Raw genomic sequence first — 24,913 nt, 5'->3', positions numbered from 1 at the left:
TACCTTTTCCTGAACACCAGACGTTCAGTAACCTTCTCACTTTTCTGTGTTTTTTTCTCATTTTAACTTTGTGTCTTTAAATGTTACGGGTTTGAGAGATGGTGTTAAAAGAAAATCAATATTTCTTTTTTGTAAAAATGCAAAAGCTAACTGCATGTTTTTACAAGAAACACTCCATTGAGGCAGATGAGAACTTTGGTCTAATCAATGGGGGGGAAATAATTTTGTCTCATGGTTCCAATAAATCTGCTGGTGTTGCTTTACTGTTTCAAAATTTCCAGAATAAACTAGAAACTCACAGAAAAGACAACCGGGGCCACTGGATTATTTGTGAACTCAAAATGGAAACTAGTTTTCTGATTCTCTGTAACGTCTATGGTTACAACAGTGATGCTCAGAATAAGTCCTTATTGTCTGAATTAACTAGTCATTAAAAGAACCATCTCAGAAATATTCCACAAACAATTTCATATTGGGAGGAGATTTCAATATGGTGTACAACAGCAGTTCCCAAACCCAGGCTGTGGCCCGGTACCAGTCCACAGACCAATTGGTACCGGGCCAAGAAATAATGAAATATTTTTGTTTCTGTATCATTTGAGTCTGGAGGATCTTTTATTTTGAAAATCCTTTCACGGATTCAGCTTTTTTCCGCCAACATTGAGTCACAAGCAGCGAAGTGAACAGAACCAGATCAGATTCTTTGGAAAGAAGCATGGCCGCAGTAAACCAGCACTGAGCTGAACATCGTCACACCTTCCTGTTGGCTAACATTTCTAAAACTCCTTGTTTTGCTTTGGTCTTCATTAACTCTGAACTTTCTGAATTTGGGGTTTTCATGAGTTGTCACTTCTAATTATCAACATTAAAAGAAAAAAACATTAGCAATATATCAGCCTGTGTAACAAATATATATACAGTATATGTGATATACAAGTTTCACTTTTTGAATGAAATTATTGCTTTAAATCAACTTCATGATATTAATTTTATGGTTCCAGTCGATGCGAAGTTTGTCCAAAATTTATTTCTTCTTTGAATTTATTTTGTGTAGTCAATAAGTTGGTGGTTGCCATAGCAACCTGATTTCATTTAGTTAGAATAACTGATCGATCGGTGATCACATGATCAGTGATTGGATCCGTTTCTGTTCATCATTTCAGTCTGACCTCTTATTGCTGTTTATGGATATTTATGCTGTTGTTTGCTCTGCTCATGTAGAAGTTCTGACCGGATGTGAAGCAGAACCTCAAACCGGACCTCCTGCGGTACCAGGCTCCTTCCTCAGCCTGCCTTACAGGCAGTTCCTCTGTCAGCCTGCGGGGGGCGCGCTGTTCCAGCAGCTGGAGAGCCAAAGGCCTCTATGCCCCACCCCTCCTTTCTGATTGGCTGCTTCCTGCTACTCAACGCGCCAGCTCCGCCCACTGGCTCCACAGCACCCAGACCCTGCACAGACCAGCAGACGGGTCAGAACCGCAGGAATCGGAACCAGAAGATCCAACATGGGTGAGTTGGGTTCAGCATGCTGCGTTCTGATTGGCTGCTACTCACCTGATCTGCTGCAGCTGTTAACCACAAAATATCTGATCAATAATCAATAATCGTCTAGCTGTAAAACATCAGCATGCCTCCTTCAAGGAAGCTGGGGAATTTCAGCTTCAAGCCACCAGGAGGGTTCACATTCCTGGTTCTGGACCTCTGTGTGTGTGTCTGTGTGTGTGTGTGTGTGTGTGTGTCTGTGTGTGTGTGTGAGTGTGTGTGTGTGTTTTCCAGACTGAGCCAGGGAATCTGGACCTTGGTAGTTTTCCATGAAGAAAAGCCAGGATGTGTTTTGGGGGAAGTTGTGTGCCTGTGTGTGTTTGTGTGTGTGTGTGTGTGTGTGTGTGTGTGTGTGTGTGTGTGTGTGTGTGTGTGTATATAACCCTTTTGTGAGAGCCGCCTGAGGCCCGAAGAAGCCGGTTCTGTTCAGATTCTGACTCCGTTTGTATCTCCTGTGGTTGTTTCTGGGCCTTCTGAGCATGCTCAGTAGAGTTCATGTTAATCATTGATCTTAACCCAGTAGAGGCCTGTGCTGCAGCGTCTGGTTATGCTTCTGGATCCGTTTGTGTGTTTCAGCCGCATGTTCAGGATGTGGACCCGGATACCGCAGCCCGCTGGACGCCATGAAGGGTGAGTGGACGTCTGGACCGGGCCAGAACCAGGTCAGCACTCTGGTTCTGGTACTGGAAGTCCAAACAAACCAAACAGTCAAACCAGAAAGTTCAATAGGAAAAATACCTGTACGGGTTCTGGTTCTGCCCGCAGGCCCCCGTGAGCGGATCGTCTACCTGCCCTGTATCTACCGCAGCACCGCGGTCCAGAAGCCCGACTACCTGGCCACAGTGGACGTCGACCCGGAGTCGCCCACGTACTGCCAGGTAGAACCCGACCAGAACCACAAGTCCAGCAGTCCAGTTCTGATGGACTCGTCTGCCTTGTGTCTTCTCACTGATTCTGTTTTTCTCCCAAAACTCCTGTTGGTTCTGTTTGTTTTGGTCGGTTCCAATGCTTTTGATGGTTCTGTTTGGTTCTGATGGTTCTGTTAGTTCCGATGGTTCTGATGGTTCTGTTGGTTCTGTTTGGTTCTGTTGGTTCCAATGGTTCTGTTGTTTCTGATGGTTCTGTTGGTTCTGTTTGGTTCTGTTGGTTCCAATGGTTCTGATGGTTCTGTTGGTTCTGTTTGGTTCTGATGGTTCTGTTGGTTCCGATGGTTCTGTTTGGTTCTGATGGTTCTGATGGTTCTGTTGGTTCTGATGGTTCTGTTGGTTCCGATGGTTCTGTTGGTTCCGTTGGTTCTGATGGTTCTGTTGGTTCTGATGGTTCCGTTGGTTCTGATGGTTCTGTTTGGTTCTGATGGTTCTGATGGTTCTGATGGTTCTGATGGTTCTTTTGGATCCGATGGTTCTGTTGGTTCTGTTGGTTCTGATGGTTCCGTTGGTTCTGATGGTTCTGTTGGTTCTGATGGTTCTGATGGTACTGTTTGGTTCTGATGGTTCTGTTGGTTCCGATGGTTCTGTTGGTTCTGTTTGGTTCTGTTGGTTCTGATGGTTCTGTTGTTTCTGATGGTTCTGTTGGTTCCAATGGTTCTGATGGTTCTGTTGGTTCTGTTTGGTTCTGTTGGTTCTGATGGTTCTGATGGTTCTGTTGGTTCTGATGGTTCTGTTGTTTCTGATGGTTCTGTTGGTTCTGATGGTTCTGTTGGTTCTGATGGTTCTGTTGGTTCCGATGGTTCTGTTGGTTCTGTTGGTTCTGTTGGTTCTGTTTGGTTCTGATGGTTCTGTTAGTTCCGATGGTTCTGATGGTTCTGTTGGTTCCGATGGTTCTGTTGGTTCTGTTGGTTCCGATGGTTCTGTTGGTTCTGTTTGGTTCTGTTGGTTCTGATGGTTCTGATGGTTCTGTTGGTTCCGATGGTTCTGTTGGTTCTGTTGGTTCTGTTGGTTCTGATGGTTCTGTTGGTTCTGTTGGTTCTGATGGTTCTGTTGGTTCCGATGGTTCTGATGGTTCTGTTGGTTCCAATGGTTCCGATGGTTCTGATGGTTCTGTTGGTTCTGTTGGTTCTGATGGTTCTGTTGGTTCTGATGGTTCTGTTTGGTTCTGATGGTTCTGATGGTTCTTTTGGATCCGATGGTTCTGTTGGTTCTGATGGTTCTGTTTGGTTCTGATGGTTCTGATGGTTCTTTTGGATCCGATGGTTCTGATGGTTCTGTTGGTTCTGTTGGTTCTGTTGGTTCTGATGGTTGGTTCTGATGGTTCTGTTAGTTCCGATGGTTCTGATGGTTCTGTTAGTTCTGTTGTTTCTGATGGTTCTGTTGGTTCTGATGGTTCTGATGGTTCCGATGGTTCTGATGGTTCCGATGGTTCTGTTGGTTCCGTTGGTTCTGTTGGTTCTGTTTGGTTCTGATGGTTCTGATGGTTCTTTTGGATCCGATGGTTCTGTTGGTTCTGATGGTTCTGTTGGTTCTGTTGGTTCTGATGGTTCTGTTGGTTCCGATGGTTCTGATGGTTCCGATGGTTCTGTTGGTTCCGTTGGTTCTGTTGGTTCTGTTTGGTTCTGGCGGTTCTGTTGGTTCTGTTTGGTTCTGTTGGTTCTGATGGTTCCGTTGGTTCTGTTGGTTCCGATGGTTCTGTTGGTTCTGTTTGGTTCTGTTGGTTCTGATGGTTCTTTTGGATCCGATGGTTCCGATGGTTCTGTTGGTTCTGATGGTTCTTTTGGATCCGATTGTTCCGTTGGTTCTGATGGTTCTGTTTGGTTCTGTTGGTTCTGATGGTTCTGATGGTTCTGTTGGTTCTGATGGTTCTGTTGTTTCTGATGGTTCTGTTGGTTCTGATGGTTCTGTTGGTTCTGATGGTTCTGTTGGTTCCGATGGTTCTGTTGGTTCTGTTGGTTCTGTTGGTTCTGTTTGGTTCTGATGGTTCTGTTAGTTCCGATGGTTCTGATGGTTCTGTTGGTTCCGATGGTTCTGTTGGTTCTGTTGGTTCCGATGGTTCTGTTGGTTCTGTTTGGTTCTGTTGGTTCTGATGGTTCTGATGGTTCTGTTGGTTCCGATGGTTCTGTTGGTTCTGATGGTTCTGATGGTTCTGTTGGTTCCGATGGTTCTGTTGGTTCTGTTGGTTCTGTTGGTTCTGATGGTTCTGTTGGTTCTGTTGGTTCTGATGGTTCTGTTGGTTCCGATGGTTCTGATGGTTCTGTTGGTTCCAATGGTTCCGATGGTTCTGATGGTTCTGTTAGTTCTGTTGGTTCTGATGATTCTGTTGGTTCTGTTGGTTCTGTTAGTTCCGATGGTTCTGATGGTTCTGTTGGTTCCGATGATTCTGTTGGTTCTGATGGTTCTGATGGTTCTGTTGGTTCCGATGGTTCTGTTGGTTCTGTTGGTTCTGTTGGTTCTGATGGTTCTGTTGGTTCTGTTGGTTCTGATGGTTCTGTTGGTTCCGATGGTTCTGATGGTTCTGTTGGTTCCAATGGTTCCGATGGTTCTGATGGTTCTGTTGGTTCTGTTGGTTCTGATGGTTCTGTTGGTTCTGATGGTTCTGTTTGGTTCTGATGGTTCTGATGGTTCTTTTGGATCCGATGGTTCTGTTGGTTCTGATGGTTCTGTTGGTTCTGTTGGTTCTGATGGTTCTGTTGGTTCCGATGGTTCTGATGGTTCCGATGGTTCTGTTGGTTCCGTTGGTTCTGTTGGTTCTGTTTGGTTCTGGTGGTTCTGTTGGTTCTGTTTGGTTCTGTTGGTTCTGATGGTTCCGTTGGTTCTGTTGGTTCCGATGGTTCTGTTGGTTCTGTTTGGTTCTGTTGGTTCTGATGGTTCTTTTGGATCCGATGGTTCCGATGGTTCTGTTGGTTCTGATGGTTCTTTTGGATCCGATTGTTCCGTTGGTTCTGATGGTTCTGTTTGGTTCTGTTGGTTCTGATGGTTCTGATGGTTCTGTTGGTTCCGATGGTTCTGTTTGGTTCTGTTGGTTCCGTTGGTTCTGTTGGTTCTGTTTGGTTCTGGCGGTTCTGTTGGTTCTGTTTGGTTCTGTTGGTTCTGATGGTTCCGTTGGTTCTGTTGGTTCCGATGGTTCTGTTGGTTCTGTTTGGTTCTGTTGGTTCTGTTGGTTCTGTTGGTTCTGATGGTTCTGTTGTTTCTGTTGGTTCTGTTTGGTTCTGATGGTTCTGTTGGTTCTGATGGTTCTGTTGGTTCTGTTGGTTCTGATGGTTCCGTTGGTTCTGTTGGTTCCGATGGTTCTGTTGGTTCTGTTGGTTCTGTTGGTTCTGATGGTTCTGTTGGTTCTGTTTGGTTCTGTTGTTTCTGTTGGTTCTGATGGTTCTGTTGTTTCTGTTGGTTCTGATGGTTCTGTTGGTTCCGATGGTTCTGTTTGGTTCTGTTGGTTCTGATGGTTCTGATGGTTCTGTTGGTTCTGTTTGGTTCTGTTGGTTCCGATGGTTCTGTTTGGTTCTGTTGGTTCTGATGGTTCTTTTGGATCCGATTGTTCCGTTGGTTCTGATGGTTCTGTTGGTTCTGATGGTTCTGTTGGTTCTGTTGGTTCCGATGGTTCTGTTGGTTCTGATGGTTCTGTTGGTTCTGTTGGTTCTGATGGTTCTGTTGGTTCCGATGGTTCTGATGGTTCCGATGGTTCTGTTGGTTCCGTTGGTTCTGTTGGTTCTGTTTGGTTCTGGCGGTTCTGTTGGTTCTGTTTGGTTCTGTTGGTTCTGATGGTTCCGTTGGTTCTGTTGGTTCCGATGGTTCTGTTGGTTCTGTTTGGTTCTGTTGGTTCTGATGGTTCTTTTGGATCCGATTGTTCCGTTGGTTCTGATGGTTCTGTTTGGTTCTGTTGGTTCTGATGGTTCTGATGGTTCTGTTGGTTCCGATGGTTCTGTTTGGTTCTGTTGGTTCCGTTGGTTCTGTTGGTTCTGTTTGGTTCTGGCGGTTCTGTTGGTTCTGTTTGGTTCTGTTGGTTCTGATGGTTCCGTTGGTTCTGTTGGTTCCGATGGTTCTGTTGGTTCTGTTGTTTCTGATGGTTCTGTTGGTTCCGATGGTTCTGTTGGTTCTGTATGGTTCTGTTGGTTCTGTTGTTTCTGTTGGTTCTGATGGTTCTGTTGTTTCTGTTGGTTCTGTTTGGTTCTGATGGTTCTGTTGGTTCTGATGGTTCTGTTGGTTCCGATGGTTCTGTTGGTTCTGTTGGTTCTGTTGTTTCTGATGGTTCTGTTGGTTCCGATGGTTCTGTTGGTTCTGTTTGGTTCTGTTGGTTCTGTTGTTTCTGTTGGTTCTGATGGTTCTGTTGTTTCTGTTGGTTCTGTTTGGTTCTGATGGTTCTGTTGGTTCTGATGGTTCTGTTGGTTCCAATGGTTCTGTTTGGTTCTGTTGGTTCTGATGGTTCTGATGGTTCTGTTGGTTCTGTTTGGTTCTGTTGGTTCCGATGGTTCTGTTTGGTTCTGTTGGTTCTGATGGTTCTTTTGGATCCGATTGTTCTGTTGGTTCTGATGGTTCTGTTGGTTCTGATGGTTCTGTTGGTTCTGTTGGTTCCGATGGTTCTGTTGGTTCTGATGGTTCTGTTGTTTCCTATGGTTCTGTTTCTTCTGATGGTTCTGTTGGGTCCAGAGTATCTAACCCGACCCGTCTGCAGGTGATCCACCGCCTGCCGATGCCGAACCTGAACGATGAGCTGCATCACTCCGGTTGGAACGCCTGCAGCAGCTGCTTCGGCGACCCGACCCGAACCCGGAACCGGCTCATCCTGCCGTCGCTCATCTCCTCCCGGATCTACGTGATCGATGTGGGAACCGAGCCCAGAGCGCCGCGGATCCACAAGGTCAGCAGCCGCACACGCTGCTGACCTCTTCATGACTTGCTGGAGGTCATGTAGAGGTCAGGAAACCTGCAGACGAAATAGATGAACAAAACTATGAATGAAAGAAAATAATGTAGAAAACAGACGAACAGAAATGAAAACATGCAGAGTTCAGCTGGATCTTAAAACGATAACACAACAGAAAACAGGAGGAGGAGGAAGAGGCTCAGGTTCATGCAGAGTTCATTGCAGATCTTTAACTCTAGTAGTAAAAACAGAAAATATTCCAGTTTAACTTGTTGACGTTGGAGAGAAAATAAACATCTGTTGCTAAAAATTCCTGAACCCAGACGGTTCTGAACCCAGACGGTTCTGAACCCAGACGGTTCTGAAACCAGACGGTTCTGAGCCCAGACGGTTCTGAACGGTTCTGAGTCCAGACGGTTCTGAGCCCAGACGGTTCTGAACCCAGACGGTTCTGAACCCAGACGGTTCTGAGCCCAGACGGTTTTGAGCCCAGACGGTTCTGAACGGTTCTGAACCCAGACGGTTCTGAACCAAGACGGTTCTGAACCCAGACGGTTCTGAACCCAGACGGTTCTGAGCCCAGACGGTTCTGAACCCAGACGGTTCTGAACCCAGACGGTTCTGAACGGTTCTGAGTCCAGACGGTTCTGAGCCCAGACGGTTCTGAACCCAGACGGTTCTGAACCCAGACGGTTCAGAGCCCAGACAGTTCTGAACCCAGACGGTTCTGAACGGTTTGAGTCCAGACGGTTCTGAACCCAGACGGTTCTGAACCCAGACGGTTCTGAGCCCAGACGGTTCTGAACCCAGACGGTACTGAACGGTTCTGAGCCCAGACGGTTCTGAACCCAGACGGTTCTGAACGGTTCTGAGCCCAGACGGTTCTGAACCCAGACGGTTCTGAACGGTTCTGAGCCCAGACGGTTCTGAACCCAGACGGTTCTAAACGGTTCAGAGCCCAGACGGTTCTGAACCCAGACGGTTCTGAACGGTTCTGAGTCCAGACGATTCTGAACCCAGACGGTTCTGAGCCCAGACGGTTCAGAGCCCAGACGGTTCTGAACCCAGACGGTTCTGAACGGTTCTGAGCCCAGACGGTTCTGAACCCAGACGGTTCTGAGCCCAGACGGTTCTGAGCCCAGACGGTTCTGAACGGTTCTGAACCCAGACGGTTCTGAACCCAGACGGTTCTGAACGGTTCTGAACCCAGACGGTTCTGAACCCAGACGGTTCAGAGCCCAGACGGTTCTGAACCCAGACGGTTCTGAACCCAGACGGTTCTGAACCCAGACGGTTCTGAACCCAGACGGTTCTGAGCCCAGACGGTTCTGAACGGTTCTGAACCCAGACGGTTCTGAGCCCAGACGGTTCTGAACCCAGACGGTTCTGAACGGTTCTGAGCCCAGACGGTTCTGAGCCCAGACGGTTCTGAACGGTTCTGAACCCAGACGGTTCAGAGCCCAGACGGTTCTGAACCCAGACGGTTCTGAGCCCAGACGGTTCTGAACGGTTCTGAACCCAGACGGTTCAGAGCCCAGACGGTTCTGAACGGTTCTGAACCCAGACGGTTCTGAGCCCAGACGGTTCTGAACCCAGACGGTTCTGAGCCCAGACGGTTCTGAACGGTTCTGAGCCCAGACGGTTCTGAACCCTTACGGTTCTGAACCCAGACAGTTCTGAACCCAGACGGTTCTGAGCCCAGACGGTTCTGAACGGTTCTGAACCCAGACGGTTCTGAGCCCAGACGGTTCTGAACCCAGACGGTTCTGAGCCCAGACGGTTCTGAACGGTTCTGAGCCCAGACGGTTCTGAACCCTTACGGTTCTGAACCCAGACAGTTCTGAACCCAGACGGTTCTGAACCCAGACGGTTCTGAGCCCAGACGGTTCTGAACCCAGATGGTTCTGAACCCAGACGGTTCTGAGCCCATACGGTTCTGAACCCAGACGGTTCTGAACCCACACGGTTCAGAGCCCAGACTGTTCTGAACCCAGACGGTTCTGAACGGTTCTGAGCCCAGACGGTTCTGAGCCCAGACGGTTCTGAGCCCAGACGGTTCTGAACGGTTCTGAACCCAGACGGTTCTGAACCCAGACGGTTCTGAACGGTTCTGAGCCCAGACGGTTCTGAACCCAGACGGTTCTGAACGGTTCTGAACCCAGACGGTTCTGAACCCAGACGGTTCTGAGCCCAGACGGTTCTGAGCCCAGACGGTTCTGAACGGTTCTGAACCCAGACGGTTCTGAGCCCAGATGGTTCTGAACACAGACGGTTCTGGACGGTTCTGAGCCCAGACGGTTCTGAACCCAGACGGTTCTGAGCCCAGACGGTTCTGAACGGTTCTGAACCCAGACGGTTCTGAGCCCAGACGGTTCTGAACCAGACGGTTCTGAACGGTTCTGAGCCCAGACGGTTCAGAGCCCAGACGGTTCTGAACCCAGACGGTTCTGAGCCCAGACGGTTCTGAACCCAGACGGTTCTGAACCCAGACGGTTCTGATCCCAGACGGTTCTGAACGGTTCTGAGCCCAGACGGTTCTGAACGGTTTTGAGCCCAGACGGTTCTGAACCCAGACGGTTCTGAACCCAGACGGTTTTGAACGGTTCTGAGCCCAGACGGTTCAGAGCCCAGACGGTTCTGAACCCAGACGGTTCTGATCCCAGACGGTTCTGATCCCAGACGGTTCTGAACGGTTCTGAGCCCAGACGGTTCTGAACGGTTTTGAGCCCAGACGGTTCTGAACCCAGACGGTTCTGAACCCAGACGGTTCTGAACGGTTCAGAGCCCAGACGGTTCAGAGCCCAGACGGTTCTGAACCCAGACGGTTCTGAACCCAGACGGTTCAGAGCCCAGACGGTTCTGAACCCAGACGGTTCTGAACGGTTCTGAGCCCAGACGGTTCAGAGCCCAGACGGTTCTGAACCCAGACGGTTCTGAACCCAGACGGTTCTGAGCCCAGACGGTTCTGAACCCAGACGGTTCTGAACGGTTCTGAGCCCAGACGGTTCTGAACCCAGACGGTTTCTGAGCCCAGACGGTTCTGAACCCAGACGGTTCAGAGCCCAGACGGTTCTGAGCCCAGACGGTTCTGAACCCAGACGGTTCTGAACCCAGACGGTTCTGAGCCCAGACGGTTCTGAGCCCAGACGGTTCTGAACGGTTCTGAACACAGACGGTTCTGAACACAGACGGTTCTGAACGGTTCTGAGCCCAGACGGTTCTGAACCCAGACGGTTCTGAACGGTTCTGAGCCCAGACGGTTCTGAACGGTTCTGAACCCAGATGGTTCTGAGCCCAGACGGTTCTGAACGGTTCTGAGCCCAGACGGTTCTGAACACAGACGGTTCTGAACACAGACGGTTCTGAGCCCAGACGGTTCTGAACGGTTTCTGAGCCCAGACGGTTCAGAGCCCAGACGGTTCTGAGCCCAGACGGTTCTGAACCCAGACGGTTCTGAGCCCAGACGGTTCTGAGCCCAGACGGTTCTGAACGGTTCTGAGCCCAGACGGTTCTGAGCCCAGACGGTTCTGAACCCAGACGGTTCTGAACCCAGACGGTTCTGAACTTTTCTGAGCCCAGACGGTTCTGAGCCCAGACGGTTCTGAACCCAGACGGTTCTGAACCCAGACGGTTCTGAGCCCAGACGGTTCTGAACGGTTCTGAGCCCAGACGGTTCTGAACCCAGACGGTTCTGAACGGTTCTGAGCCCAGACGGTTCAGAGCCCAGACGGTTCTGAACCCAGACGGTTCTGAACCCAGACGGTTCTGAACCCAGACGGTTCAGAGCCCAGACAGTTCTGAACCCAGACGGTTCTGAACCCAGACGGTTCAGAGCCCAGACAGTTCTGAACCCAGACGGTTCTGAACGGTTCTGAGTCCAGACGGTTCTGAACCCAGACGGTTCTGAACCCAGACGGTTCTGAGCCCAGACGGTTCTGAACCCAGACGGTTCTGAACCCAGACGGTTCTGAGCCCAGACGGTTCTGAACCCAGACGGTTCAGAGCCCAGACAGTTCTGAACCCAGACGGTTCTGAACGGTTCTGAGTCCAGACGGTTCTGAACCCAGACGGTTCTGAACCCAGACGGTTCTGAGCCCAGACGGTTCTGAACCCAGACGGTTCTGAACCCAGACGGTTCTGAGCCCAGACGGTTCTGAACCCAGACGGTTCAGAGCCCAGACAGTTCTGAACCCAGACGGTTCTGAACGGTTCTGAGTCCAGACGGTTCTGAACCCAGACGGTTCTGAACCCAGACGGTTCTGAGCCCAGACGGTTCTGAACCCAGACGGTTCTGAACCCAGACGGTTCTGAGCCCAGACGGTTCTGAACCCAGACGGTTCTGAACCCACACGGTTCAGAGCCCAGACTGTTCTGAACCCAGACGGTTCTGAACCCAGACGGTTCTGAGCCCAGACGGTTCTGAACCCAGACGGTTCTGAACCCACACGGTTCAGAGCCCAGACTGTTCTGAACCCAGACGGTTCTGAACGGTTCTGAGCCCAGACGGTTCTGAGCCCAGACGGTTCTGAGCCCAGACGGTTCTGAACGGTTCTGAACCCAGACGGTTCTGAACCCAGACGGTTCTGAACGGTTCTGAACCCAGACGGTTCTGAGCCCAGACGGTTCTGAACCCAGACGGTTCTGAACGGTTCTGAGCCAGACGGTTCAGAGCCCAGACGGTTCTGAACCCAGACGGTTCTGAGCCCAGACGGTTCTGAACGGTTCTGAGCCCAGACGGTTTTGAGCCCAGACGGTTCTGAACCCAGACGGTTCTGAACGGTTCAGAGCCCAGACGGTTCAGAGCCCAGACGGTTCTGAACCCAGACGGTTCTGAACGGTTCTGAGCCCAGACGGTTCTGAACCCAGACGGTTCTGAACCCAGACGGTTCAGAGCCCAGACGGTTCTGAACCCAGACGGTTCTGAACGGTTCTGAACCCAGACGGTTCTGAACGGTTCTGAGCCCAGACGGTTCTGAACCCAGACGGTTCTGAACCCAGACGGTTTTGAGCCCAGACGGTTCTGAACCCAGACGGTTCTGAACGGTTCTGAGCCCAGACGGTTCTGAACCCAGACGGTTCTGAGCCCAGACGGTTCTGAACCCAGACGGTTCAGAGCCCAGACGGTTCTGAACGGTTCTGAGCCCAGACGGTTCTGAACGGTTCTGAACCCAGACGGTTCAGAGCCCAGACGGTTCTGAACCCAGACGGTTTTGAACGGTTCTGAGCCCAGACGGTTCTGAACGGTTCTGAACCCAGATGGTTCTGAGCCCAGACGGTTCTGAACGGTTCTGAGCCCAGACGGTTCTGAACACAGACGGTTCTGAACACAGACGGTTCTGAACGGTTCTGAGCCCAGACGGTTCTGAACCCAGACGGTTCTGAGCCCAGACGGTTCTGAGCCCAGACGGTTCTGAACGGTTCTGAGCCCAGACGGTTCAGAGCCCAGACGGTTCTGAGCCCAGACGGTTCTGAACCCAGACGGTTCAGAGCCCAGACGGTTCTGAGCCCAGACGGTTCTGAACCCAGACGGTTCTGAGCCCAGACGGTTCTGAACGGTTCTGAGCCCAGACGGTTCTGAGCCCAGACGGTTCTGAACCCAGACGGTTCTGAACTTTTCTGAGCCCAGACGGTTCAGAGCCCAGACGGTTCTGAGCCCAGACGGTTCTGAACCCAGACGGTTCTGAACGGTTCTGAGCCCAGACAGTTCTGAGCCCAGACGGTTCTGAACCCAGACGGTTCTGAATGGTTCTGAGCCCAGACGGTTCTGAACCCAGACGGTTCTGAACCCAGACGGTTCTGAGCCCAGATGGTTCTGAACGGTTCTGAGCCCAGATGGTTCTGAGCCCAGACGGTTCTGAACCCAGACGGTTCTGAACCCAGACGGTTCTGAGCCCAGACGGTTTTGAGCCCAGACGGTTCTGAACGGTTCTGAACCCAGACGGTTCTGAGCCCAGACGGTTTTGAGCCCAGACGGTTCTGAACGGTTCTGAACACAGACGGTTCTGAGCCCAGACGGTTCTGAACCCAGACGGTTCTGAACACAGACGGTTCAGAGCCCAGACGGTTCTGAACGGTCCTGAGCCCAGACGGTTCTGAACCCAGACGGTTCTGAGCCCAGACGGTTCTGAGCCCAGACGGTTCTGAACCCAGACGGTTCTGAACCCAGACGGTTCTGAGCCCAGACGGTTCTGAACCCAGACGGTTCTGAACCAAGACGGTTCTGAACCCAGACGGTTCTGAACCCAGACGGTTCTGAGCCCAGACGGTTCTGAACCCAGACGGTTCTGAACCCAGACGGTTCTGAACGGTTCTGAGTCCAGACGGTTCTGAACCCAGACGGTTCTGAACCCAGACGGTTCTGAGCCCAGACGGTTCTGAACCCAGACGGTACTGAACGGTTCTGAGCCCAGACGGTTCTGAACCCAGACGGTTCTGAACGGTTCTGAGCCCAGACGGTTCTGAACCCAGACGGTTCTGAACGGTTCTGAGCCCAGACGGTTCTGAACCCAGACGGTTCTAAACGGTTCAGAGCCCAGACGGTTCTGAACCCAGACGGTTCTGAACGGTTCTGAGTCCAGACGATTCTGAACCCAGACGGTTCTGAGCCCAGACGGTTCAGAGCCCAGACGGTTCTGAACCCAGACGGTTCTGAACGGTTCTGAGCCCAGACGGTTCTGAACCCAGACGGTTCTGAGCCCAGACGGTTCTGAGCCCAGACGGTTCTGAACGGTTCTGAACCCAGACGGTTCTGAACCCAGACGGTTCTGAACGGTTCTGAACCCAGACGGTTCTGAACCCAGACGGTTCTGAACCCAGACGGTTATGAGCCCAGACGGTTCTGAACGGTTCTGAACCCAGACGGTTCTGAGCCCAGACGGTTCTGAACCCAGACGGTTCTGAACGGTTCTGAGCCCAGACGGTTCAGAGCCCAGACGGTTCTGAACCCAGACGGTTCTGAGCCCAGACGGTTCTGAACGGTTCTGAACCCAGACGGTTCTGAACCCAGACGGTTCTGAACCCAGACGGTTCTGAGCCCAGACGGTTCTGAACGGTTCTGAACCCAGACGGTTCTGAGCCCAGACAGTTCTGAACCCAGACGGTTCTGAACGGTTCTGAGTCCAGACGGTTCTGAACCCAGACGGTTCTGAACCCAGACGGTTCTGAGCCCAGACGGTTCTGAACCCAGACGGTTCTGAGCCCAGACGGTTCTGAACCCACACGGTTCAGAGCCCAGACTGTTCTGAACCCAGACGGTTCTGAACGGTTCTGAGCCCAGACGGTTCTGAGCCCAGACGGTTCTGAGCCCAGACGGTTCTGAACGGTTCTGAGCCCAGACGGTTCTGAACGGTTCTGAACCCAGATGGTTCTGAGCCCAGACGGTTCTGAACGGTTCTGAGCCCAGACGGTTCTGAACCCAGACGGTTCTGAGCCCAGACGGTTCTGAGCCCAGACGGTTCTGAACGGTTCTGAGCCCAGACGGTTCAGAGCCCAGACGGTTCTGAGCCCAGACGGTTCTGAACCCAGACGGTTCTGAGCCCAGACGGTTCTGAGCCCAGACGGTTCTGAACCAGACGGTTCTGAACCCAGACGGTTCTGAACGGTTCTGAACCCAGACGGTTCTGAACGGTTCTGAACCCAGACGGTTCTGAGCCCAGACGGTTCTGAACGGTTCTGAGCCCAGACGGTTTTGAGCCCAGACGGTTCTGAACCCAGACGGTTCTGAACGGTTCAGAGCCCAGACGGTTCAGAGCCCAGACGGTTCTGAACCCAGACGGTTCTGAACGGTTCTGAGCCCAGACGGTTCTGAACCCAGACGGTTCTGAACGGTTCTGAACCCAGACGGTTCTGAACGGTTCTGAGCCCAGACGGTTCTGAACCCAGACGGTTCTGAACCCAGACGGTTTTGAGCCCAGACGGTTCTGAACCCAGACGGTTCTGAACGGTTTTGAGCCCAGACGGTTCTGAACCCAGACGGTTCTGAACGGTTCTGAGCCCAGACGGTTCTGAACCCAGACGGTTCTGAGCCCAGACGGTTCTGAACCCAGACGGTTCAGAGCCCAGACGGTTCTGAACGGTTCTGAACCCAGACGGTTCAGAGCCCAGACGGTTCTGAACCACCTACGTGAAGCTGACACCCCACCTACGTCATAAAATCCAGCAGATAGTCTGATTGGTTAGTGCTCCGTTAGTGCAGGTTTGTGCCGTTAAAATTTTCGTTTGTGCAGTTTTGGTTTCCGAGATATTAAAAATTATTTTTTTAGGTCATCAGAGTTCACCATCCCCCCATATAGCTCCAAAACAAACCAAAGTGGGCTGGTTCGTTAGTGCTCGGTTAGTGCAGGTTTGTGCCGTTAAAATTGTCGTTTGTGCAGCTTTCGTTGTTGAGATATTAAAAGTTATAATTTTGGCCGATTACGTAACCATCCCCCCATACAGCTCCAAAACAAACCAAAGTGGGCTGGTTTGTTAGTGCTCGGTTAGTGCAGGTTTGTGCCGTTAAAATTTTCGTTTGTGCAGCTTTCGTTGTTGAGATATTAAAATTTATAATTTGGCCGATTACGTAACCATCCCCCCATTACGCACCAAAACAAACCAAAGTGGGCTACTTTTTTAGTGCTCGGTTAGTGCAGGTTTGTGCCGTTAAAATTGTCGTTTGTGCAGCTTTCGTTGTTGAGATATTAAAAGTTATAATTTTGGCCGATGACGTCACCACCACCCCCATACAGCCCCAAAACAAACCAAAGTGGGCTACTTTTTTAGTGCTCGGTTAGTGCAGGTTTGTGCCGTTAAAATTTTCGTTTGTGCAGCTTTCATTGTTGAGATATTAAAATTTATAATTTTGGCCGATTACGTAACCATCCCCCCATTACGCACCAAAACAAACCAAAGTGCGCTACTTTTTTAGTGCTTGGTTAGTGCAGGTTTGTGCCGTTAAAATTTTCGTTTGTGCAGCTTTCGTTGTTGAGATATTAAAAGTTATAATTTTGGCCGATTACGTCACCATCCCCCCATTACGCACCAAAACAAACCAAAATAGTCACCCGGTAGTGCTAGGTTTTGCGGCTGTCCCTTAGGAGATATTTTCTTTCAGATTACAACTGACTACACCTCAATAGATGACTGTGGCCTGCGTTGGACATAACCACAAAGCATGCTGTCATAAATTTCTTATGTCATTGTGTCAGTTAAGTTCTGCAGATTTTCAGCTGTTGTACAATGTACCTTTCTTTGTTTTGAACTTCAATAAAGCTTTAGAAAAAGAACAAAATGTCTCATTTTAATAAATGTATTTACATAGTAATTTTTTTCACCAATATAGCTCTCTCCAATAATTGAATCCTGTCAATAGAGGACATATGTAATGTGTATAAGCTGTATGACTGTTCAACTGTGCTTTGGTTTTGGAGGATCTGAACATCAACAATTATATTGGCATTGTTGACGTCTTCTGATTATGCATTTTAAAAAGGATTTTGTGAAAATCTATAGCTAACATGCTAGCTGTTTGAGCAAATAAATTTTTTGGCCTAGTAAAACCGGAAGTGCACGGCAGCTTCCTTGGTTGAACAAAGTTCATCCCAGGTAATGTAGCCTACTTAATATTTAGTAAATATATTTTAAACCCAACGAGTTTCATTTAATACAATTTATGACACAAAATGTATGTGCATGGGTTTCAAGTACTTTTAAAAATACATAAAATGTTTCGGCAACTTTTACGTAGTTTGTGGCTACGTAAGCTTGGCTCCACCTACACTGTACTGATTCCCCCTCCCCCACCTTCCCTTGTTTTTGTGGAGTAGCAAGTGTAATTTCAACCGATCGTAAAAAGTTACTTAGCAGTCTGAAAGAAATCGTTTTGAAAAAGTAATCTTTGGAATTTTTCCAACCCTCTGATTTTGATTTTCCAACAAGGTAAGTAAACTAATCCTCAGTTTTTATGTAAAATATTGACTCAATCCACCCATAAAAGTTGAGATTTATATATGGAAAGCTTACATATGCATTTATTTAAATTCACAACTTATATTTCAAGTATTGACACATAGATAGTGAGGCATTTTCTTTAAGCCTTTAAATTTCATCATGAACACTTAAAGGGCACATCTTCTGAACTCAAATAAAATATAATTTATTCCAAAGGGAAATTAAAATTTAACAAGTACTTAAATTGCCAATTCAAGAGTCGTAACAATGCATTCTTGAATGTATATATATATATATTAGTTAATTAGTAGAAATATAGTTAAATAGTAGAAAATGAAATTGGGGAAGCCAACATAAGTTTTTTTAGTTTAAGAGTTTTGTAATTTACAATGCTAAAATATCAATGTTTTGTGGCTTTTTAAAAATTATTTAGGCCAGAATTATTACTTTGAGCAATACTAATCAAAGTCTTTTTGTTTTTTAACTAGATGCCTCGACAGCCAGCCATAGACAGAGAGTCTTTTTGCATTTCTCTGCAAGGCAAAAGAGGCTATCCTAGAAAACGGCAATATAGCCACTCCAGCTGCTCCTGTCTGGACAGAGCTAAGTCAGCAGTTGGAAAATAAAAATGTCAGCAAAAGCCCTATACACTATTGTAAAAATGAACAGACACAACATCTGGGCAACATTAGAAATAAATGTTCAAGAAAGTGACACTGAAGCCCTGTGGACACAGAGTGTGAATCTGGCACCACTTCTGGACAACTTTCAGATTTTCAGGTTGAAGTTCCATTTGAAGAATGGGTTAAATTTATCCCTGAAACTGTTGAATACAACGACCAGTTTTCATCATCTGGCAAAAGAAGCTACACAATTTTAAAACCTGGCACTTGGACTCATATCATTAATGATCTGGTGTGGAAAAAATTAAAACACGGTTGTACTTTTGTATTCCAAAGAGCAAAAGTTTATCCAACGGTCACTAATAAGTACATCGACATCAAAGGCTTCTGTAAAGACTGTCAAGGCCATGTTACAATGACATGCGACAGCAAGCCAGCGGTCAACAGCCCAATGGTGCTCCAGTGTTCCATCGAAGGTGCTGACATCTCCCTGCACACTGGCCAGTCCAAAAGATTCATGTCAGGAACCCTTCGTGCACAAATTTCAAAAGAGCTGTGTGAGGGTAGGATGGAGCCAGCTGTATGGAGGTCAGCAAAGGCATCAGAGTTGATGGCTTTTGGAGATCCCGAACCAAGCCACCTTCCAAACCTTGCAACCTTACGAAAAGCCAAGCAAGAGAGAAAAGACTTGGAATTAGGCGACAAAGACCCCATTCTATCTTTGCAGTTATTAAAATATAGCACACCCAACAGTGGCAGTATAAGAGATATTGGTCTGGATAAATTCTTTTGTCACTATTGGAGTCAAACCCAGATACATGTTTATAAGGCACTGACCAAAAAATGTCCCTCAGTAGTTTGCTTTGATGCAACTGGTTCAGTCGTCAGAAAACTCACACGACCAAATGGTAAATCTGGCCACATCTTCTTATATCAAGGTGTTCTGAAGGGAGACAACTGCTCAGTCCCAGTGGTACAAATGCTATCAGAAAGACATGACATTAATGCAATTGCAACATGGCTGACAGACTGGCTTCGTTCAGGTGCAGCTGTACCAAAAGAAGCTGTGAGTGACTTTTCCCTGGCTATTCTAGGTGCTCTGGTGAAGGCCTTCACTCCTCTTTCTGACCTGAAGTCATACATTATGAATGCTTCCGTGTGCTACGTGGGAACCAGTCTGCAAAACTTCCTCCCTGTTACATCAGGGTTGATGTTGCCCACTGCATAAAGATGGTATGCCAGTGGGACTGCCTGAAAAAGAAGTCACACCGTGTCAAAGACTTCTTTGTCAGAGGAATAGCAAAGCTTCTTCAAGCACAAAGCTTGGACCATGCAAAGCAGCTAATACATGCCATCACTGTTGTGGCTCTCAGTGAGGCAGAAGGTGATGATAGCTCTGGAACCCCTCTTGAGTCAGAGAGGTGCAAAAAATACCTGAAAGCACAGATTGCAGAAGACTCCATCATCATTCCAGAAGAAGATGCACAGGAAGTGCATCAAGTCGATCCATGTGATGACTTCCAGACTGACGACGAGACTGTGAGCAAACATTTGTGAGGAGAGCAGGACACACGCTGCATCTAATGGGGATAGGGATAACATCCATTTCCTCCCTGAGATTGTTCCACACATTATAAGACTTGCAAGTTACTTACCACTGTGGACAGGAATAATGGTTCCCCTCTTCAAAAGTACCAGCCTCACAGCAAGCTCAGCCAATGTTGAAGCAGAATTCAAAAATGTAAAACATGGCCTCTTCAAACATGATAACTTACCCATTCGAGTCGACCGCTTCATTTCTAGGCATCTTTCCTTCATCGAAGGAAATATGCGGATTTGCTCTGCAAAAGCACAACAGGAGGAGGGACAAGTTGCATCAGCAGAAGTTACAGAAGCTGACCCTGCATCCATAATTACCCACAATGCAGAAGGTAGCAGAAACATGAATTTGAGCGATGTGATGGAATCGGAAGCCACCAGAAACCTTTCCACTGCAGATGAAAACGCGGTTGAAAACTGGAGAGGACAAATTCTTCCACCCAAAAAGAGGAATAGGTCTTCATACCCGAGTTCCTGCACTGAATGGCTCCATGCAGATTCATCATCTGGGGCCAAAAGAGTGAAAGTGGGACTATTGAAAAATGGAAACATGCATCAGCCTGTTAAAGTTGGGACATTGTCACTCTCTGTGTTAAACACCTGCTCCTTTGATGCCTTTTGTCAGTGCTTATGCTGTACTTTCTGTGACAGCTCTGCATTTCAAAATATTGTCATGAATGACAGTGATGACCCACTCTTGCAGCTGGTGAAATCCATAGCTACAGATGGTGTGACCCCGAAGACATACTTGCAGAGGGCAGATCTGCTTAGTTCAATGTTTGCAAAAACACAGTTGAGGTCTGGCGCCCACCAAATTGATGCACAGTGCAATATTTCCACTATTATTGGGAAGACAATGAGAAATGTATCAAGCGTTTACCTCTCAAAACACTGCTCTTCAATACTGCCACCTAAACAAAGAAATGACGAGGGAAGTACCATTTCTTTTACCTGACATTTCTGTCCTGAAGAATTCTGGCATGACTCAGCTTGGCACTTCAGTAGAAAAAGGACTCCTCCTTCCACAGTCTCCCTGTCTCCGACCACTGGAGAATGAATCAGAATGCCCATCTGAATTCAAAACAGTAGCCAGGAACTCAGGAAATGTTCTCTGTGCAGGAACTGTTACTCACACCTACAGCTTTGGAGGAATACTATGGGTTGACACTGACCTTTCAAACCCAACAGAATTTGCGTTAAGTGAATTTCCCTCCACTATGGTTCTCCAAGAAAAAACACTAACTTTGAGAGGAATCGTTGCTTTCAGGGAAGCTTGACCAAAGATGGCCTTGGACATTACACTGCATACTGCCGGAGAGCTCCATCTGTGTGGGAGCTTTATGATGACCTTGCCAATATCATGAAGACAGTGTCTGAAACAAACAAAATACTTCCACATGCAGTGCTATACACAGCAGATCTGTGATAGAAAAAGTTGGGGAGAAAGTTTGAAGAGAGCAACATACCATGTTTACATACCCCTGATCAGACTTTTTTTTCCTTTTTGCAAGTTCTTATGTGGAAAAGGATTTGATATTTGAGTTTCAGTTGGGTAATGTTTTCATATTTCTTTCTGCATAAATCTCAAAACAGAGTTTTGTATTCAAAGAGGAGAAATTAATTTCCAATTGTCAATGTTTGTTGTTGTTTCAATTGTTAAAGTTCATTGTTCAAATCAACACCGTTTCTTATTTGACTGTCAACTTATATTGCATTTTAAAACCAGCCACTTTCATGGTTCATTACTTCTCAATTGCCTCACAATGAAGATATTTGGGTGGGTGAATAGCTAACCATAACACACATGTATGCAAGTTCATGCATCACAAAAAAATAATAAATTACCAGAGATATTTTTCTTCTAACTGTATTAATTATGCCATGAGTTCTTGCAAACAGTACCTTTTCTATAATAATTAATAACCTCAATTGCATAAAAATGACACGAAAACAAAACTTACCCACAGACAGGAATTTGCTGAAAGACAACTGGCGAAGAAATGAAACAGGGAGTACAGCATGCAGCAGGTGAAATTAATTGTCCCCTAATTAGGTGAATGTGCTCAGTGAATCTTACAATCTGGAAGCACCAAATGAAGTAAAGTAAGATTTGTTGGTATATTTAGAAAATAGTAAGAATAACAATAATGGGGTCATCTCAAATTCTCATTTGCATAACAAACTAGCCTATTTCTTTTTTTTTTTTTTTTTTTTTTTGGAGCAAGAAAGGGGGTGGGGAAGGTGACATAATCTGAAAATATGATAACTTTTAATATCTCAACAACGAAAGCTGCACAAGCGAAAATTTTAACGGCACAAACCTGCACTAACCAAGCACTAAAAAAGTAGCCCACTTTGGTTTTTTTGGTGCGTAATGGGGGAATGGTTACGTAATCGGCCAAAATTATAAATTTTAATATCTCAACAACGAAAGCTGCACAAACGAAAATTTTAACGGCACAAACCTGCACTAACCGAGCACTAAAAAAGTAGCCCACTTTGGTTTGTTTTGGGCTGTATGGGGGTGGTGGTGACGTCATCGGCCATATTATAACTTTTAATATCTCAACAACGAAAGCTGCACAAACGACAATTTTAACGGCACAAACCTGCACTAACCGAGCACTAACGAACCAGCCCACTTTGGTTTGTTTTGGAGCTATATGGGGGATGGTGAACTCTGATGACCTAAAAAAACTTTTAATATCTCAACAATGAAAGCTGCACAAACGACAATTTTAACGGCACAAACCTGCACTAACCGAGCACTAAAAGTAGCCCACTTTGGTTTGTTTTGGTGCGTAATGGGGGATGGTTACGTAATCGGCCAAAATTATAACTTTTAATATCTCAACAACGAAAGCTGCACAAACGAAAATTTTAACGGCACAAACCTGCACTAACCGAGCACTAAAAAAGTAGCCCACTTTGGTTTGTTTTGGAGCTGTATGGGGGGATGGTTACGTAATCGGCCAAATTATAACTTTTAATATCTCAACAACGAAAGCTGCACAAACGACAATTTTAACGGCACAAACCTGCACTAACCGAGCACTAAAAAAGTAGCCCACTTTGGTTTGTTTTGGTGCGTAATGGGGGGATGGTTACGTAATCGGCCAAAATTATAAATTTTAATATCTCAACAACGAAAGCTGCACAAACGAAAATTTTAACGGCACAAACCTGCACTAACCGAGCACTAAAAAAGTAGCCCACTTTGGTTTGTTTTGGAGCTGTATGGGGGGATGGTTACGTAATCGGCCAAAATTATAACTTTTAATATCTCAACAACGAAAGCTGCACAAACGACAATTTTAACGGCACAAACCTGCACTAACGAGCACTAACGAACCAGCCCACTTTGGTTTGTTTTGGAGCTATATGGGGATGGTGAACTCTGATGACCTAAAAAATAATTTTTAATATCTCGGAAACCAAAACTGCACAAACGAAAATTTTAACGGCACAAACCTGCACTAACGGAGCACTAACCAATCAGACTATCTGCTGGATTTTATGACGTAGGTGGGTGTCAGCTTCACGTAGGTTTCTGAACCCAGACGGTTTTGAACGGTTCTGAGCCCAGACGGTTCTGAACGGTTCTGAACCCAGATGGTTCTGAGCCCAGACGGTTCTGAACGGTTCTGAGCCCAGACGGTTCTGAACACAGACGGTTCTGAACACAGACGGTTCTGAACGGTTCTGAGCCCGACGGTTCTGAACCCAGACGGTTCTGAGCCCAGACGGTTCTGAGCCCAGACGGTTCTGAACGGTTCTGAGCCCAGACGGTTCAGAGCCCAGACGGTTCTGAGCCCAGACGGTTCTGAACCCAGACGGTTCAGAGCCCAGACGGTTCTGAGCCCAGACGGTTCTGAGCCCAGACGTTTTCTGAACCCAGACGGTTCTGAGCCCAGACGGTTCTGAACGGTTCTGAGCCCAGACGGTTCTGAGCCCAGACGGTTCTGAACCCAGACGGTTGAACTTTTTGAGCCCAGACGGTTCAGAGCCCAGACGGTTCTGAGCCCAGACGGTTCTGAACCCAGACGGTTCTGAACGGTTCTGAGCCCAGACAGTTCTGAGCCCAGACGGTTCTGAACCCAGACGGTTCTGAATGGTTCTGAGCCCAGACGGTTCTGAACCCAGACGGTTCTGAACCCAGACGGTTCTGAACCCAGACGGTTCTGAGCCCAGACGGTTTTGAGCCCGACGGTTCTGAACGGTTCTGAACCCAGACGGTTCTGAGCCCAGACGGTTTTGAGCCCAGACGGTTCTGAACGGTTCTGAACACAGACGGTTCTGAGCCCAGACGGTTCTGAACCCAGACGGTTCTGAACACAGACGGTTCAGACCCAGACGGTTCTGAACGGTCCTGAGCCCAGACGGTTCTGAACCCAGACGGTTCTGAGCCCAGACGGTTTTGAACGGTTCTGAGCCCAGACGGTTCTGAGCCCAGACGGTTTTGAACGGTTCTGAACCCAGACGGTTCTGAGCCCAGACGGTTCTGAACGGTTCTGAACCCAGACGGTTCTGAGCCCAGACGGTTCTGAGCCCAGACGGTTCTGAACGGTTCTGAGCCCAGACGGTTCTGAACGGTTCTGAACCCAGACGGTTCTGAGCCCAGACTGATATTCTAGGTTTCATGGACGTAGAGGTGACTCTACTGCCCCTGCTGGTGTCGCCGTGGCATTACAGTGGCTGTAAGAGGCAGACAGTGAAAACAGCAAAGCGGTTCTGTTTGGGATCCGGTCCAAAGATACGAATCCTTCCTGTCCCCACATGGTTATTTATGCTTTTTCTGAACTTACAGTCAAAGATGAACAGTAATAATTTGGTTTAATTAGCCTGGAATGAGGGAAAAAGTTGGTTTTTAAATGAATGTTATTCACTCAACTTTAATATTGAACTTGAACTAAACCTTTAGTTAGCAAGTTAAATGTTGTTTGTAAGCTAAATATGTAGCCAGTCAGCTTATGTAGAAACTCAGTTTGTAACTAGTTATTTAGCTATCTTCCTCATAAACTATTGAAATTTCTAATTGAGATTTAGTTTAAGCTAAGTATTTAGCTCGCTAACTAAGTATTTGCTTCTTTGCGGGTTCCAGACGGTGGAGCCCATCGATCTGTACTGGAAGTGCGGCCTGGCCAACCCTCACACCAGCCACTGCCTGGCCAGCGGCCAGATCATGATCAGCTGCATGGGAGAGCCAGCAGGTGGCGGTAAAGGTGAGGCTTGAACCCACAGAGAGGATCACAAGCTGCTGCCCTCTGCTGGACGGTGGTGGTAACTGCTGCTGTTGCAGGGGGCTTTGTCCTGCTGGACGGTGAGACGTTTGAGGTGATCGGTAACTGGGAGCATCCAGGTGAGGCGGCGCCATTCGGCTACGACTTCTGGTACCAACCCCGCCACAATGTGATGATCAGCACCGAGTGGGG

General features: G+C 47.8%; 1 protein-coding gene across 1 annotated transcript in view; it reads left to right on the top strand.

Moving 5' to 3' along the window:
* Positions 1-1,221: 1,221 nt before the first annotated feature.
* LOC129380012 (methanethiol oxidase-like) overlaps positions 1,222-24,913 on the top strand; it is a 35,066-nt gene continuing 11,374 nt past the window's right edge. Inside the window, 6 exon segments of the mRNA XM_055060977.1 lie at positions 1,222-1,506; positions 2,116-2,169; positions 2,305-2,417; positions 7,141-7,326; positions 24,583-24,703; positions 24,781-24,913. Coding sequence (XP_054916952.1) covers positions 1,503-1,506; positions 2,116-2,169; positions 2,305-2,417; positions 7,141-7,326; positions 24,583-24,703; positions 24,781-24,913 — 611 coding nt within the window. The 5' untranslated portion in view covers positions 1,222-1,502.

This window comes from Poeciliopsis prolifica, unplaced genomic scaffold, assembly GCF_027474105.1.
Source record: "Poeciliopsis prolifica strain line A6 unplaced genomic scaffold, Auburn_PproV2 SCAFFOLD063, whole genome shotgun sequence".
Lineage (NCBI taxonomy): Eukaryota > Metazoa > Chordata > Actinopteri > Cyprinodontiformes > Poeciliidae > Poeciliopsis > Poeciliopsis prolifica.
The sequence above is the reverse complement of the archived record's forward strand: the minus strand, read 5'-3'. Positions and strand labels throughout refer to the sequence as shown.